The following is a 15,883-nucleotide window of genomic DNA, read 5'->3' as shown; positions in this document are numbered from 1 at the left end:
GCTGTCAAGACATTGTGTTAAGTGTATTAACTTGAAGTGGGTTCTAGCTTTGACTTATCTGCCAAAATGTTGCCGCTTTTATTTTGCCAGTTTTGTTAGTAATAGTTGTCAACAATTTGTTGATGTTTTTTTTTTTTTTTTTACCCAAACTATATCGTTGCCTCAGATGACATGCTGATCATCCATATACCAGCATATACTAGGTTGTGGCATGTTGATGTGTGTGTTGCAGGTTTGAGAGTATCAGGCAAAGCTGTGTGATGGACTTACTGGCCCTGCTAGGACATCTTGGGGGTGTACAGTAAGAGATTACAGTGCACTTTTCCATGCATTATTTGTGTTAGTTATACCCAAACCCCCAGATACTGGTTTGGTGGACTGTTTACAACCCTGCTGTGACACTGAAGTGTTTCAAAACCCAAGCGAAACTGTTCCACCTGATACACTCATACCTACACCACATATGCTGTGAATAGTCCACCACCCAAATAATAACTCAGTGGTGGCCCTATGATGGTTCCTTTTCTATTAAGTGATGGGAAAGTAGGAAGCCGACATATGACTTAATAATGGGCTACAGTCAGTAACTGTACACCTACAGACATCACCTGTATTATAGGTAAACCTAATGAACTACAGAATGCATGTACACTGTTTGGCTGTTACCATTTCTTTTTGGAACTTTTTCAAACAGTACAGTGCACAGGCAACAAAACCTGGAAGTAACATTAACCAATGGATCACTTCCTAGTTTGACACTCACTGTTTAAAACTATAAAACAGTGACACCTTGTGTTGAAAGTAGGGAATGGCATTTCAGACAAAGCTCATTTTTCAAAGCATTGTTAGAATAATGTTCGAACAACTCTTTCGTAAAATGTGTCACTTATGAAAAGTCCAGTTTTATCTGCCAAAGTTACCTTCATACCTTCATATATAGTTTTCATTTATTACCATACATAGAAAAAATGCATCCTACACCTAATATACTGTCCTCAGGTAGATTATAGTGTTCTAACATATATGGGTCTGAAATTGGAGATTGCTTAATGCAACTAATTTGATTAACCTAATGTCTAAACATAGAATTACAATTATAAACATACAAATACAATACTGTATTTTATAAAAACATTTTATAAAATACAATTTTATAAAATAAGATTTACTGAGAATGTTCTTGTCCCAAACATTGCATTTTTTTAATATGAGTTTTCTATTATTTCAAAGAAGTCTTTGGTTGGAGTACAAGGTTAATGACTTTACTGGGTATGCTCTGATTTGTTTTTCAAGATTGTGCAGTTGCAAGGAAAATAGATACAGAAAAAATGGATAGAGCTGAATGAATTTCATGAACACTACAAGATTGTGATAGTGGGGAGGAAAGAGGAAGCAGGAAAAGGAGCTGTGGAAGGAGGAAGCTCAAAGGGTGGCGCCAGAGTTTTAAGGTCATATTAAAAAATTTGATTTAACTTTTAATTGTTAATAAATGTCTCCATATCATATCTTTTTCTTTGTTAAATAACCAGCATGTTTTAAATTAATTTATTGTTAGACTTTTTATTAGATTACGCATACAAATCCCTGTGAATTTGTCATTCCTAGAGAAAAGATTAGATAACATTTTAGAATGAGCACATTAATATAAACCTGTGATCTGCCTGGCAGCTGTAACTGTTGTCAGAGCTGCTGTTCTAGAAAATTAATCAACACCTTCTGACCAATCAGAATAAAGAATTCAGTAGCAGTGTGGTACAATATGTTTTATCATACAAATATTTTCCATACATTTCAAATTTGTAACAAAGTGAAATAAACATAAGTTGATTTTCTTATTCTCTCTCTCACACACACACACACACACACACACGGGAAAGGCTTTTGATTGTATGTTCCTAATAACTAAGGTGAATGTAAGAATATTAAATGAAAAGAAATAATATTGTTTTGTGATAAAATCTAAAAGATGTGGTCTAACGTGCATACATAAGTGAGGACCTGAATATAAGGATTATAATTTTTTTTTATTATGAAAATAAAGTTTGTCGACGAGGATGGGATTCGAACCCACGCGTGCAGAGCACAATGGATTAGCAGTCCATCGCCTTAACCACTCGGCCACCTCGTCATATTAGCTAACCGCTTACAATGTCTTTAAGTGGTTTAAAGCACCAAATTTAACTAGTACTGTTAATTTTTGGTTAATATTTTATATGGACATTTGATACAGCAGGAAAAATTTAAATAAACAAATAAACACAAGTGTACATTTATCTTCTATCGCTCTAAGTATACTGCTGTTATCATGCTAGCGTTAGATATCTTTATCGACTTAGCAAGCTAGGTCCGACTTAAAACTTGACAAACCACGATATTGTGTGTCATTTATTCAAACAGTTGTCATTTATTACCTCCATTTTAGGTTAAGTTAGTGTATAAAATGTTTTTACGGTTTAGGCGAGAGTGGTCAACGTTAGTTCTTTTAGCTAGCTAGCTAATTTTAAAGTGTTGCCAACTCTCTTCAGAGGAAAGTAGCTAATGTTTGCTCAAGAAGTCGCCAGAATCTTCATCATCATTTGCCTGTCTAAAGTGTTACATGAAGAAGCAAGATTTTTGAAGACGGTTAAAATTTATTCTATTCTGGACCATAAATCTTGTGTGTTTGTATGACATGGGTGGCCTTGTGCAACTGTCCATTCTGTCCAAAGCTTTTACATCATTTTACATTAAATAGGTCTTTTCCATATGGCTGTTTCACTGCAAACTGGCCTGTGCCAAGATACAAGAAGTTCTGGGTTTTGTATCCAGGGAGGCCAGGTTTCAACAAAGTTTCCAACCCAACAACATCTGAAAAAAACAAACAAACAAACAAACAAAAAACCCTGAAAGCAGCCCCAAAACTTCAGTCTTTGGAAAAGAGAGAATTTTTTTTTTTTGGAAAAGAGTGGTGATTTGACTTCTTTCTCTCAGGCTTTTTGTGGGGAAACAAGTTCACTATGTTGTGCACAAATTTGTGATTTGCAGTATCTGTACTATGCTTTTTGTCAATTCCTGGTATGCACATTACCCCCTTTTCCCTCCCAATCTTTACAATACAAAAACTATGTGGCCAAAGGTTTGTGGACATCTGACCATCACACCCATATGTGGTTCTTGCCTAAACTGTTGCCACAAAGTTGGACAAACACAATTGTCTAGAATGTCTTTGTATGCTGTAAGATTTCCCTTCACTGGAAATAAAGGGCCCAAACCTGTTCCAGCATGACAATGCACCATGCACAAAGCGAGCTCCGTGAACACATGGTTTGCCAAGATTGAATGTGGAAGAACTCGATCATCCTGCACAGAGCTCTGACCACAACCCTGAACACCTTTGCGATGAACTGGAACACCGACTGCGCACTTAGTCTTAGGCCTCCTCGCTTAACATCAGTGCCTGACCTCACTAAAGCGCTTGTAGCAGAATGAACACAAATCCCCACAGCCAGGTTCCAAAATCTAGTGGAAAGCCTTCCCAGAAGAGTGGAGGTTATTACAGCACAGGGGGGACCAGCTCTGTGTTAATGGACATGGTTTAGGAATGGACACATACGGGTGTGATGGTCAGGTGTCCACATACTTTGGCCATATAGTGTATCTTACAACAGAAATGGTTATATACATAGACACACTGTCTACATTTACACCTTCCGTTTGTTTACCATAGCCTATGTTTGTTACAATTTATTACGATTATTTGCTTTAAAACGATCTTGGCAGCCACAGACTATTTATAAACCAGCCCCCCAAAAAATCTCCACCTGTGGACTTCAGCATGCTGGGCAACCCTGGCTGCACCTAACGTCACACTTGCATGCCCTTACAGTTCACCAGGAGAGCATCGCAGTTGAATATTCCACACTATGCAGTTGAATCCCACCTCCCCACCATGCACATGCTGGCAAGTTCTCCCTGTGCTTTAGGGGCTTCCTCCCTAAGTCCAAAGACAGGCTGAGTGGTATTTCCAAATTGTCTGTAGTGTGTGTGCAATTGTGCCCTGCAATGGACTGACACCCTGTCCAGCATGTCCCCCACCTTGTGCCCCGAGTCCCCTGGGATAATCTGCAGGCTCCCCAAGACCCTGTGTAGGATAATCAGTACAGAAAATGGATGGACGGACAAAACATTTAGGATGGTTAAAGATATTAACTATTTTGTCTATTACTGCATCTCTATATGTGTGAATATGGAAACTGTAGTGATGCAGTTAATGACATTAGCTACCACACTGTAACTTGTAATTTCCACATAGTAGAAGTAGAAATAGTAGTAGAAGATGCTATTGTATATGCAAGTACATAGGGTATGGTCTAAGAATATAGTGGTATTGGATCCGAGACATAGCCCTGTTATAGTTCTAATAATGTAAATGATGCAAGAAATGAAAATATACTTTCAGATCACTTATATAGACCACATGCACCTCAAGATACTTGCTCTTCTGACAGCAGGTAGAGAGCATGAGTCATGTTAGCTTGTATCAAAGTTGGTCTCGTGTGAGCATGTGTGTCACGTGACTTTGATCGAGTCACGGGATCTAGTCTATCTGTGATCGTTTAGTTAGCCTTGCCATATGGTAAGCACGTGGTAAGTAATTACGCTTTCATCATCAGACATTTAAAATATATACAGTATATGCTCTCTCTCTCTCTCTCTCTCTCTCTATATATATATATATATATATATATATATATATATATATACACACACATATACACACACACACATATATATCAGTAACTTTAAATGTTGAATTTACATTGTGAGAAACAGCAATGTTGTGAAAGTTCATGTATTATTGCTTTTATTTACCATCAAAATAAATGTTGTGAAATTATAGGTGATGTCAGTAAACAGATCATTTTACTGTAGTGAGAATATCTGTACATTTATATGTTTCAAATTAAAGCACGTTAAAAATCCTATAAAATAATAACACGGAAATGACTTATGATGATTGACTGATGACTTTGATCTTTCTTGCATGAATGATTAGATTACGGTTTGTATGTATTCAATGAAAAAACAAAACCAAATATTTCCTAAATGCTCACATTTTATAAGTTTAACTTTATTAAGATAATAAGCAATATGCAATGAAGAATAACAGTAGTATCACAGGTAGAAGAAAAAGAAACTAAGCACATGATTTCCACAATTCAATATAAGAAGGGTGAAAAATGACATAAAATTACTAATACAACAAAGGTGGTGTCATAGTAATACGTATTTTGCATTTCCACATTCTTTCCTGCCTCCAGCTTCCCAAAATGAACGAACTACAGGACAGAATACAATTCATTCATTCATATATTATAGATATATGCATATAATCATCATATGCATAGATTGCATACTCACAAACTGAGGTGTTGTGAATGTGGTTGTCTGTGGTTATTTTGAACCTTAATATATTGTATTTTTTGCACTGTATCGTCATCACTGATGTCTTTTGAAGTATGTGTTATTTGTTAATTCTCTATATGGCTCTATATAATACTCTATATGTGCTTTTGAACATCCAGATTTAGTCCCGCCTTTCCACTAGATTTTGGAGCGTGGCTGTGGGGATTTGTGTTCATTCAGCTAAAGGAGCATTAGTGAGGTCAGTCACTGATGGTTGGTGTTCCTGTTTATCCCAAAGGTGTTCAGTGGGGTTGAGGTCAGGGCTCTGTGCAGGACACTCGAGTTCTTCCACTCCAACTTTGGCAAACCATGTGTTCATGGAGCTCGCTTTGTGCACAGGGTATTGTCATGCTGGAACAGGTTTGGGCCTCTTAGTTCCAGTGAAGGGAAATCTTACAGCATACAAAGACATTCTGTACAATTGTGATCGTCCAACTTAGTAGCAACAGTTTGGGGAAGAACCACATATGTTTGTGATGGTCAGGTGTCCACAAACTATTGGCCATATATCTTTCTATATCGTGTATCTATCTATCTATCTATCTTAAGTGAAGTGAAGTGACGTGTGGCCAAGTATGGTGACCCATACTCGGAATTTGTGCTCTGCATTTAACCCATCCAAGTGAACACACACACACACACACACACACACACACTGTGAAAACACACACACACACTGTGAACACACACCCGGAGCAGTGGGGAGCCTTTTTTGCTGCGGCGCCCGGGGAGCAGTTGGGGGTCTATCTATCTATCTATCTACTTACAAAAAGTCATATTTTCTAACTGTCAAAAGAAGCTTACAGCTGTTTTTTTTTTTTTTTTTTTTTTTTGCCAGGATGTTGTTGTTTACCTAAAAGACATCCCTACACTCCTCTTCACTAAGACCACATTTGATCATGTAAAAACCCTAAATGAACTTTTCGAGGAGAACCAGTTGTCAAAATCAATCCAGAAATCATATTTCAGAAAATTACAGAAAATATAGTGCCATGACAGCATTTTGGTCAAAATTTAAAATTTAAACCACGTTTCTCTCTTTTTTGAGCGTGCGCCAACAACCGGATATGACGTAGATGCGCGCGAGGCCTGCGTGTCAGCATCCCTTGGCGCGTTTTTCAAAGACTCACTCAGACGCCTGACTGGACTGATACTGCAGCGCGCGCTGGGGGTTTTATATTAAACTTTAAAGTATTTTATGGTTAATTTATAGCAGTGACCTTCATCTCCTGTCATGGCGACTCCTCCGAAGAGAATGTGCTCCAGTCCTGACTTTAACAGCAGCTTTGAGAAGAGAGTTAAGAAGATATCCATTGAAGGAAACATTGGTAAGTTTGAGTTATTGTAATAATTGTAGTTATGGCTAAATTTACTTAAGCTATTACTTAAAAAATTATAAACAGCTTAATTTATTTGAAATGAATTGCTTTGCCTGAAGTTAGCTGCTTGTTTTTGACATAATAAAGTTTCTCTCATTTGTTTGGCGCCAAATAAAGTAAGAAATAGGCGGGAAGAGTTAACTACCTCAGCACCCTGTGTTTATTACCACAATATACTTCAGAAAAAAACACACAAATTTCATAAAACACCACAATATTTTCCCCTCATTGTCAAATTCCTGACATTTTCTTTGACAAACTTCTCTGGAAGCAGTTTGTTGTGTAGCTTCACTTTGTTGTGCTGCTTCATTAACACTGTATGTTTAAATGGTCAACTTTTTAAGCTCGTGTTATAATGAAAGATAAAAATGAAATAAATATAATAAACTTAAGGCAAGACTACAGGTGAATAGGGGAAAAAAAGACAAGATATCTCAATATCTAATATGGTTGCTGATATCCTGAACTGAATGGAAATTTGTCAGTAATTTTCATTTATTTATGTGAGTGAAGCTTCTTCTTACTTCATAAAGCCAGAAATCTTTCTTTGTATTTGTTTAATGTTAGAAATGAACTAAATATTTCATTTCTGAAGAAGTCCCAAAAGAGAGAAACTCACAGAACATTTCTGTTTCTTTATTTAATGAAGAAAATGTGCTGTTTTTATTCAATTTGCTGTATAAAATCAAAAGTAAATTAAATAATTATTTAATAAAAACATTAAAATTTATATATACATATACATACATACATACAAAAAAAGTTTTGATTCTGAATATAGGGGGAAAATACAGTTTTGAGAAAACAAATGGTTTAAACAATTGTATAAAGTTTAAATATAAACTTGTATATGATAATGATACATACATTGTCATATTCATTAGGAAACAAGCTTTTCAGTAATGTGACATGACGTGCTTGTGTCTTAAAGACAAAATTAGGGGAAAAAAATCTGAATTTTGCTTTTTTTTAAATTACTATAGTATTGGAGAAAATGATTTATGTCACCAAAATTGTTGTTTCTACCTGTAGTGTCTTGCTTTCAGGGAAAAAAAAGAATAATAATAACATTAAGTGCACCTCAGTAGTATTAGTAGTAGTAAAGTCACTGGTGTCTGTATTTTCCAGGCTGGGATGCATGTGATAAGCTCAGTCCACTGATTTAATCACTATAGGACATGACTCCTTGTCCCAGACCTTTTAAAAAAAAAAAAAAAATTTTTACTTATTTCTATATTTATTTTTAACATTACCTGTCCACATCTACATCTTTGTTAGTACCATATTTAGAAAATAAGTGAGTTGTTATTTGTAACTGATCACCGTTCAGCGTTTCGTGGTTCTACATACACGAGAATTGTGTATTTTTGGAATTAAGTAATTTAACCTCCATTTCTCGAATAGCTGCAGGCAAGTCGACCTTTGTGCGGTTGTTGGATAGAGAATCAGAGGAATGGGAAGTGATCCCTGAGCCCATTGGGAAGTGGTGCAATGTTCAGACTACGGAGAACGAGTATGAGGTATGAAATTTGGATACTTTTCTTACAGTGAGCTCATGTTGCGTATGGGATTTCTTTTTATGGAAATAAGCTACACAGAATAAGAGGTCAGACAACCAGGCTAAAAACTACAAGGGCCAGAGAATGAGTAAAATGAAAAATCACAATATTTGCTCAATATTAACTTTGTGATCACTTGGCAAATTCATTCATCCAATAGTTTTTTATGCACTTTCAGTTGCTCATTTTAAATAAACAGAAATCTGCCCTTGCATTTACATTGTAAGTATATAATCATTTAAATGTATGATGCTTCGAATTAAAATAAGAGTTAAGGAACATTCATTGAGTGGATCTTTTAGATGCTGTATATAAACGAAGTAATTTACAATAATATCTAATAGATGAATATATTTAAGTAAGGAAGCTGAAATTTGTGGCTGTAATTACAATATAATTAAATATTAGAAACCATATCAGTGACTAAATGTTCTAACAACTATTTCAGAATAGTTACAAAGGCAAATGTGAACATGAGCGAAAATTACAATTTTACATTTAAGTGATTCTCTATACAATCATTTGATTCTATTGTTATAGATCCATGATACAAATGAGACAGTGACGCTGTTTGGAGTAGCAGTTAATTTGAGTATCACTGATATAGGGCTATATAGGTTCCTTATCCCATGATCATCTATACAAGATAAAAACTGAATGCAGTGAGAAGAGTAATGTCCACACACAGTGTTTTTTGTTACATTTGTGTAAGCTGTACAGATTGTGATTTCCTTGCCTAAAATGTTCTTGACCTCTCTAGGAGCTGACCACATCCCAGAAGAGTGGAGGCAACCTGCTGCAGATGTTGTATGACAAGCCCAGCCGCTGGTCCTACACCTTCCAGACTTACGCTTGCCTGAGCCGTGTTCGTGCCCAGCTTCAGCCTGCTTCTGCCAAGCTGCAACAGGCTGAGCATCCAGTCCAGTTCTATGAGCGCTCGGTCTACAGTGACAGGTACCTAGCAAAAGAAAGGAGGGACTGGACCCCATGTACTGTATACGTTTTTAATGTAATAATATGTGGATTTTAAGCAAATGGTCCTTATTTTTGCAGATATGTTTTTGCTTCGAACCTATTCGAGTCTGGAGACTTAAATGAGACTGAGTTTGCCATCTACCAAGACTTTCATAGCTGGCTTCTCTCTCAGTTTGAGTCTGACCTCGAGCTTGATGCCATAGTCTATTTGCGGGCCGATCCTGAGGTATGGTGTGTTTTAATGTGTTGTTCAAAACAGTCATCATGACAGTTATAGATAGCATATGTCTACTAGTATCAAATGTCTGCCTGCTCACTAACATTATACCATTACGGCTTTTGTTAGGAAATGAAAATTACAGGCTAATGTAATTCAACAGTAAGGTCCAAACACAGGGAAATGGAGAAATCAATAGTGTCTTGTCATTGTTATAATTTGTTCCAAATAGCTTATGATGGCACTGCAACACTTTTGAGCATGGGAATAAAATAATGTAAACTAGAAACTAGTGTAATGTGAGCAAACACACTCAAGTAGCATGGCCAAAAATTTGTCAAGCTGTAGTTTAAAACTCTCAAGGTATTGGTATGTATCCTAAATAATTCTTACTATTTGCAATTTTACAGTCTCACCTTTATATTTGTAATGATTAAAAATGTGTATTTGGGTTCTTCCCGAGATTCTCACGTACACAAACTGAGCAAATTACACACACACACACACACACACACATATATATACACACAGATAGCTTATACAACCTGACACACAACCCAGCCATGCACACAAGAATATATAATTTCACACAGGTTAGATTCATTTTCTTCAATGCTATGCTATGGGTTAAACTGGAAAAAGACATTGGATGTGCTGGGAAAAGAATTGAAGGCCTAACTTCAGTCATTTGTGTTGCAGAGGTGTATGCAGCGTCTTAAATTCCGAGGTCGTGAGGAAGAGCAGGGCATTCCTCTGGAGTACTTGGAGAAACTTCACTATAAACATGAGTGTTGGCTCTATAACAGAACTACACAGTGAGTTCATCATTATGTAACAAATTAGTTGAACTGGATCATAATACAGACTGTGATGAGGGGGAAAAAAAGATATGAGAGAAAAGGCAAAGCTAAAGGATATAAAAATATTACAATAAATATAAAACAGTTTTTTGTTGTTTTACCTCAGTATTGTGACAATTTTGTGACGTAATTGAGGAAAATAGGAATGCAGATATTTACTATTGCGGCAATCTTTGCTAGAGTAGTTACTCTCGAAGTAGCTAACATTAGCTGGTTAAATAGTCCTAGATATTGGTCCTCGGTATCCAGATTCGGGTCTTTATTATAATAATAATAATAATAATTAATAATAATAATAATAATTATTAATGTAAATGTGTGTTTTGGAACCAGACTTTTTAAATTATGATTATTAATTCCAAATAATTTAAACACAATAAATAAAGGATATCCAGATGAGATCCAGAGTAGGTGGTTCAGTAAGTTGGTGCTAAAATCTGAGAAGAGAGCTCGACCAACCAATCACAGAGACCCTAGAGCTGATCATGAGCAATGAAACACTTGATCATGTTGAATTTTCGATCAATAAAACAAATGAGACATTTGTCTTCTGCCAGCAATGTTGATTCTGATTCAAATACTTCCCGTGTTATTATATGGTGAATTCTGCTGTTCATTAACACTGCTGTTTTTTTTTTCACTCCCAGACTTGATTTCGAGTACTTGAAGGATCTCCCTATTCTGGTGCTGGATGTTAACGACGACTTCAAGAATGACAGAATTAAGCAGCAGGAAGTGGTTGACAAGGTAAATGCAACTTGAGTTTAGCCTGACCTGCATTAGCTGACCTGCAGGCATAGTAATTACATAATATGATTTCTAGTCTTCTTGAAGAAATGAAGAAGAAAAAAACGTATTACGGCAATGATCTCATGTCTGGTCAATTCATTGTCTTGTTGTGTTCGATTTCTTTACAGGTGAAGGAATTTCTGTCTACGCTCTAATAGAAAATCAAGCACTCTCCAAAGTGTGTGTGTGTGTTTTTTAAGCCTTTTTTTAAAGCAGGTTTTTATTATTTTTATTATTTTTTAAAAACATTTATGTACCTCAAATCCAGATATATTATGTATTAAATGCTTTACATTAAACAATGAAACAATTACCGTGACCTCCGAAAACATGTTCAGGGCTATGGATGGATGCGTCATCACGTCATCATTTAATTATAGTCGTCGTCATATCTTTTTAACTGTTTCAAACGTGTGTGAACAGCATTTTAAATTGTAAATATGTATTTATATGTATTTAGTCTATGTATTATATATTTCGTTTTATTGAAACTGTTTTATGCTGGTCGTCTGTGAGTTCTTGTTTTTTTTTTTTTTCTTTTTCATCTAACAAATATTTTGCAAAAACAAAAAATATTTGACCTTAATATGGCAATAAATGGTGTTGGTCTTTACTGTGTTTTTAGGTGTGTCCTTTCCTTCTCTTTAAAGATATTTAAGTTTTTTCCACTATGGGAAAATCTCTAAGGATAGAGAGCTTTCTCAGTAACAAGCTGCATGTTTTTCTTGAGTCCTATTAAATTAAAAGAAAACTGATGGAACAACTGTCTATAGCTGCTATAATGTAAGTTATAACAGGAACTAACTTGTTTCATGGGCATTTCGCAACATTACATGCAACTAAAAAAAATACAATATGTCTCTTTAATAAATACAAGATTGTAATCATTGGCTAAACTGGTTTGGTCTAACAGGAATAAAACACTTCAGGGTGTGTTGTAGGAAAATTATCAACTGCAGGGTGGTAACGGCCCTCCACTTCATGTTGGATTTCATCCCAACACCCTGTTATTGATTATTTTCCTATAACAGCATGTCCTTAGTATGTTTTATTACACAATTGTGTCGTTAAAGACAACACAATTTACTGTACCTTCTTTGGTGAAAATTAAAGGAAAACTTGAGCATGTTTTTAAAAGCAAATTTCTATCTACCCGAGTCTCTAGTGTATGGTTCATTTTAACGTTTTTCCTGTACTGAGAAAACAGGAAACCCTGATTACTTGAAAACAACTTATGGAAAACATTTGTGCAAAACACTTTCACAAATTCTACAGTCAACTCTATTTGTAAATTAAGTTGTATTTCTCCAGTATTTAAAAGTTGGATATTGTTGGACATTATTAGACATTATTATATGGACATTAGTGGAAAGCTTTGTCATGTCTGTCCCATCACAATGCTTTCACTGGTAGTTTCATGGCTGTAGTTTAACAATTGTGTTATAGTTATTTACTGAATGTCCTTAAGCTTCTCCTTAAGTGAGTTTCAAGTTTTCTGTTATTCTCTCCACGGTAACTGCACATATATACGCATTATAGATGTATACATTGTAGATTACAGATAAATAATGTACATACAAGCACATTGTCATTTGTCAGCATTTAAAATAAAAATAGTTTGGAATTGTGTTGTGAAGCTCATTGAAAATAATTAGAGACCTATTTATGGTAGGTTCCATCACACTGAGAAACAAAAAGTTACATCGAGCTCATCTTTATTTTTATTTTCAGCACTGAATTAATTCTTAATTGTTGATTGTGTCAGTAAATAGAATAGAGGTGTGTGAGACAATAAAAATAGCTAAAAGCACAAATGTTAAGGAGTTTGAACAGATGTTTAAATTATGACAGCTACATAACTATTTTTTGACACTCAGTCTAATGTATGTACCTCCTGCAAACTCCTGTAATAAAAGGTTTATTACAGTATATTAGAGAGAGATTTTTAAAATTCTTTTTTATTTACATACTTTACATTCACAGTGTGCGGTGTGATTTATTCATGTCACATTTCTATTCAGCCTCAGAAAATACTGCTGCCATCTTGTTTCTTTGACACTGGCTTCTTAGAAATGGTATATACAGTTTATGTCAAAAAATTAATAGGCCATATGATGTGATGTAAAGATTTTGACAGCTGAAAAATAGATTTTTTTTTTCCCATGCCACACATGCTATTATGGAAGATTGCAAGGAAACTTATTAAGTGTTATTCATGTAAAGTTGGTCAAAATAATGCTCATAATGCCCTTAAGACCTATTAATATTTTTTCTAAGACTATTTAATAGTAATGTATGAAATCGGTAAACACTATTAAACATTATTTAGTACAGGGTGTCCCGAAAATCTCCATACATGGGAGAAATTTAACACTTTTTAGCAAAGTGTAACTTCCAGAACATCCTCTACATGCTTGCCATTTCTTTGTAAAACACACATGGAGTCGTCTCTCCCACTCATGATGAACTCGTGTTAACACAACTGGTGTTGTGCATGGAACTGCATGTCCATCACAACCTTGCGACAGCTTCCTGATCCAGCCATGAGGATGATTTCAATACGTTCTCCTTTTGTCCAAGGCATACTTAAACGCTATGTGAAAAATATATAATATAAACTAAGTATGAAAAAGTTTGGAAGACATTTTACTAACAAGGTGTAAATTTCCCCTGAGTATAGACACTTTTGGGACACTAATAAACATGTAAGAGCACCTGGTTCAGGTACTAGATTCAAGATTCAAAAGGTTTATTGTCATATGCACAGTGAAAAACACAACGGTTTAGACCATACAATGAAAAGCTTACTTTGCACGTCTCCCTAAAAAAATAAATAAATAAAAAATAAATAAAAATAAAAGAAAAGAAGAAAAGAAAAATATACATAAAAATATAATATATGTAATCTATAAAAATATAAAAAATATACCTCGAATTAAAAAAATAAATAAACATCACTCATGTTCATACACTGCATTACAAAAACTTTTGAATTGATCCAGAAAATAGAAAATTTTTGTCAACAACATTTTCTTTTTTTTTTTAATCAGTGGTATTAAGCTATTATAGATACACACTGGTAGTATTTCTAATCATAATTCACACTGATACTGCCCATATAAGCAGCACATGTAATAATTTCAGCCACTTACAGGATAAAATGTAATGAATCTCACATATTTTAATGGTGATCTTCTACACTATAGCCTATCTAAACTACATTTCCCAGAATAGCTTGAAATCCGCTTATTGCCTCACACTTCCATGCCTCGGTTGCGCCCTGATCTGTGCTGTGTTTCTGATGCACTCTTTCCTCCTCTGGGTTTGTTATTACAAAGAGGAGAAGTCTAGATCCTTGTCCTATACACCTGCTTTACTGCCAAGTGTCAGGAGTAAGCACTGGAAGCTGTGTGGACTGTAAACTAAACTTTGTACACTCATAAGACTTGAAGCAAATGATCCTCTACTTTTCTCATCAAGACAAAAATAGGCGTATCTAGTGGGCGGGACTTTATGACAGACGTATCGACAACCAATCGCCGTTGGCATGTGATGTTTCCTGGCGTAAGCTGTCCCGTAAACCAACCTTTACATCGCGTGCGTTCGTTCGAGTAGCGTGTACTCTAGCCAATCATCTTGTAGAATCCCGGACTGTAAGCCAATCGCTGTGGGGTATTTTGAACAGAGGCGGGACAATACAGAAATAGACCGAAGTGGGGGTAGGTTGTTAGAAAGTTAATGGCTTGGGGGAAAGAGAATCTCTTCTCGCTTCAGGAGAGTTTGAGGGTTTTTCTGAAGTAAAACGGAATAATTTTATAACAATATAACCCCAAAGAAAGTGAGAGGACAACGTTACCTTTACAAACATACATATTCTTTAGGAAAGTATGCAGGATGCAGTAGCCGGGACGGCAATGCTGACGGACGGCTTCGAGGACGAGATTGACTCGGTGACTCCGCGCTCCCCTGCGCTCGGGATGGGGGTTGGAGCTACACCAGGAGCCGGACTCGGAGGCCTCGGGTTGGGTGTCGGTGGCAAAAAAGTACGCTTGTTCGGCGAGCCAGGCGGGCCTGCAGCAGATAGACTCGATTTCAAACTCACCGCAGCCGCAGTGCTTTCCTCGGGGCCCGGATCCGGCAGCGACGAGGATGAAGTGTCTGAGGTAAGCTATCATGTATTTAGCTAGCCAAGTAGGCTAGTAGCTCTGTAATTCTAGCTCGCTAGTTAGCTTAGCTAGCTAGCGTTACTAAACTAGGGTGACGGCAGACTGGATTCTTAAGCCATCACCTTAAGCCTCAGTTGCCCGAATTAATTTTATTAAACATTACGTAAAAGTGCGGGCTGTCATTTCTCGTTATAAACAACATTTTAATGCTATTCACACGTATAACTCCGACGCTGTGTACAATTTCAGCGCTATTTCACGCAACCCACGTTGCCAGTTGCGTTTCCAAATAGCTCGGATTGTGGCAGTGCTAGCCTGTTAGCTAGTTAGCTAGCCTGTTAGCATGGTGCTGCGACTGACGAAGGCTGCGATTTGGGCCTAAAGACAGCATCGGGCAACGCCATCGCCTGCTCCTTAGCCTTCAATATTCCTGCTGTAATGCACATTGGTGAGTTTTGTCAGACAGCTGGGCGGATTAGTTGTCGTTATTTGG

The 15,883-nt window shown here is 36.2% G+C and overlaps 2 protein-coding genes and 1 non-coding gene across 8 annotated transcripts in view; 2 read left to right on the top strand and 1 right to left on the bottom strand.

The window, feature by feature from the left end:
* Positions 1 to 2,046: 2,046 nt before the first annotated feature.
* Positions 2,047 to 2,128, bottom strand: trnas-gcu (transfer RNA serine (anticodon GCU)). The gene has a single exon. It is a non-coding gene; the product is annotated as a tRNA-Ser (tRNA).
* A 4,409-nt stretch (positions 2,129 to 6,537) lies between these two features.
* Positions 6,538 to 11,837, top strand: zgc:110540 (deoxynucleoside kinase). Its single transcript, XM_026938736.3, has 7 exons — positions 6,538 to 6,773; positions 8,229 to 8,344; positions 9,144 to 9,337; positions 9,437 to 9,584; positions 10,275 to 10,390; positions 11,083 to 11,182; positions 11,353 to 11,837. Exons 1-7 carry the CDS (start codon positions 6,680 to 6,682, stop codon positions 11,377 to 11,379), a joined length of 795 nt encoding a protein of 264 aa, XP_026794537.2. The 5' UTR covers positions 6,538 to 6,679; the 3' UTR covers positions 11,380 to 11,837.
* Positions 11,838 to 14,938: 3,101 nt separating this feature from the next.
* Positions 14,939 to 15,883, top strand: part of ankhd1 (ankyrin repeat and KH domain containing 1) — a 36,111-nt gene continuing 35,166 nt past the window's right edge. For 3 of the 6 annotated variants that reach the window (XM_053240030.1, XM_026938321.3, XM_026938318.3), the window contains exon 1: positions 14,939 to 15,387. In XM_053240030.1, the coding sequence (XP_053096005.1) occupies positions 15,112 to 15,387 (276 nt within the window). In that variant the 5' untranslated portion in view covers positions 14,939 to 15,111. The remainder of the gene's footprint in view (positions 15,388 to 15,883) is intronic. The other 3 variants (XM_053240031.1, XM_026938319.3, XM_026938317.3) reach the window with 1 other exon arrangement.

Source organism: Pangasianodon hypophthalmus, chromosome 15 (genome assembly GCF_027358585.1).
Source record: "Pangasianodon hypophthalmus isolate fPanHyp1 chromosome 15, fPanHyp1.pri, whole genome shotgun sequence".
In the NCBI taxonomy this organism is placed as follows: domain Eukaryota; kingdom Metazoa; phylum Chordata; class Actinopteri; order Siluriformes; family Pangasiidae; genus Pangasianodon; species Pangasianodon hypophthalmus.
The sequence above is the reverse complement of the archived record's forward strand: the minus strand, read 5'-3'. Positions and strand labels throughout refer to the sequence as shown.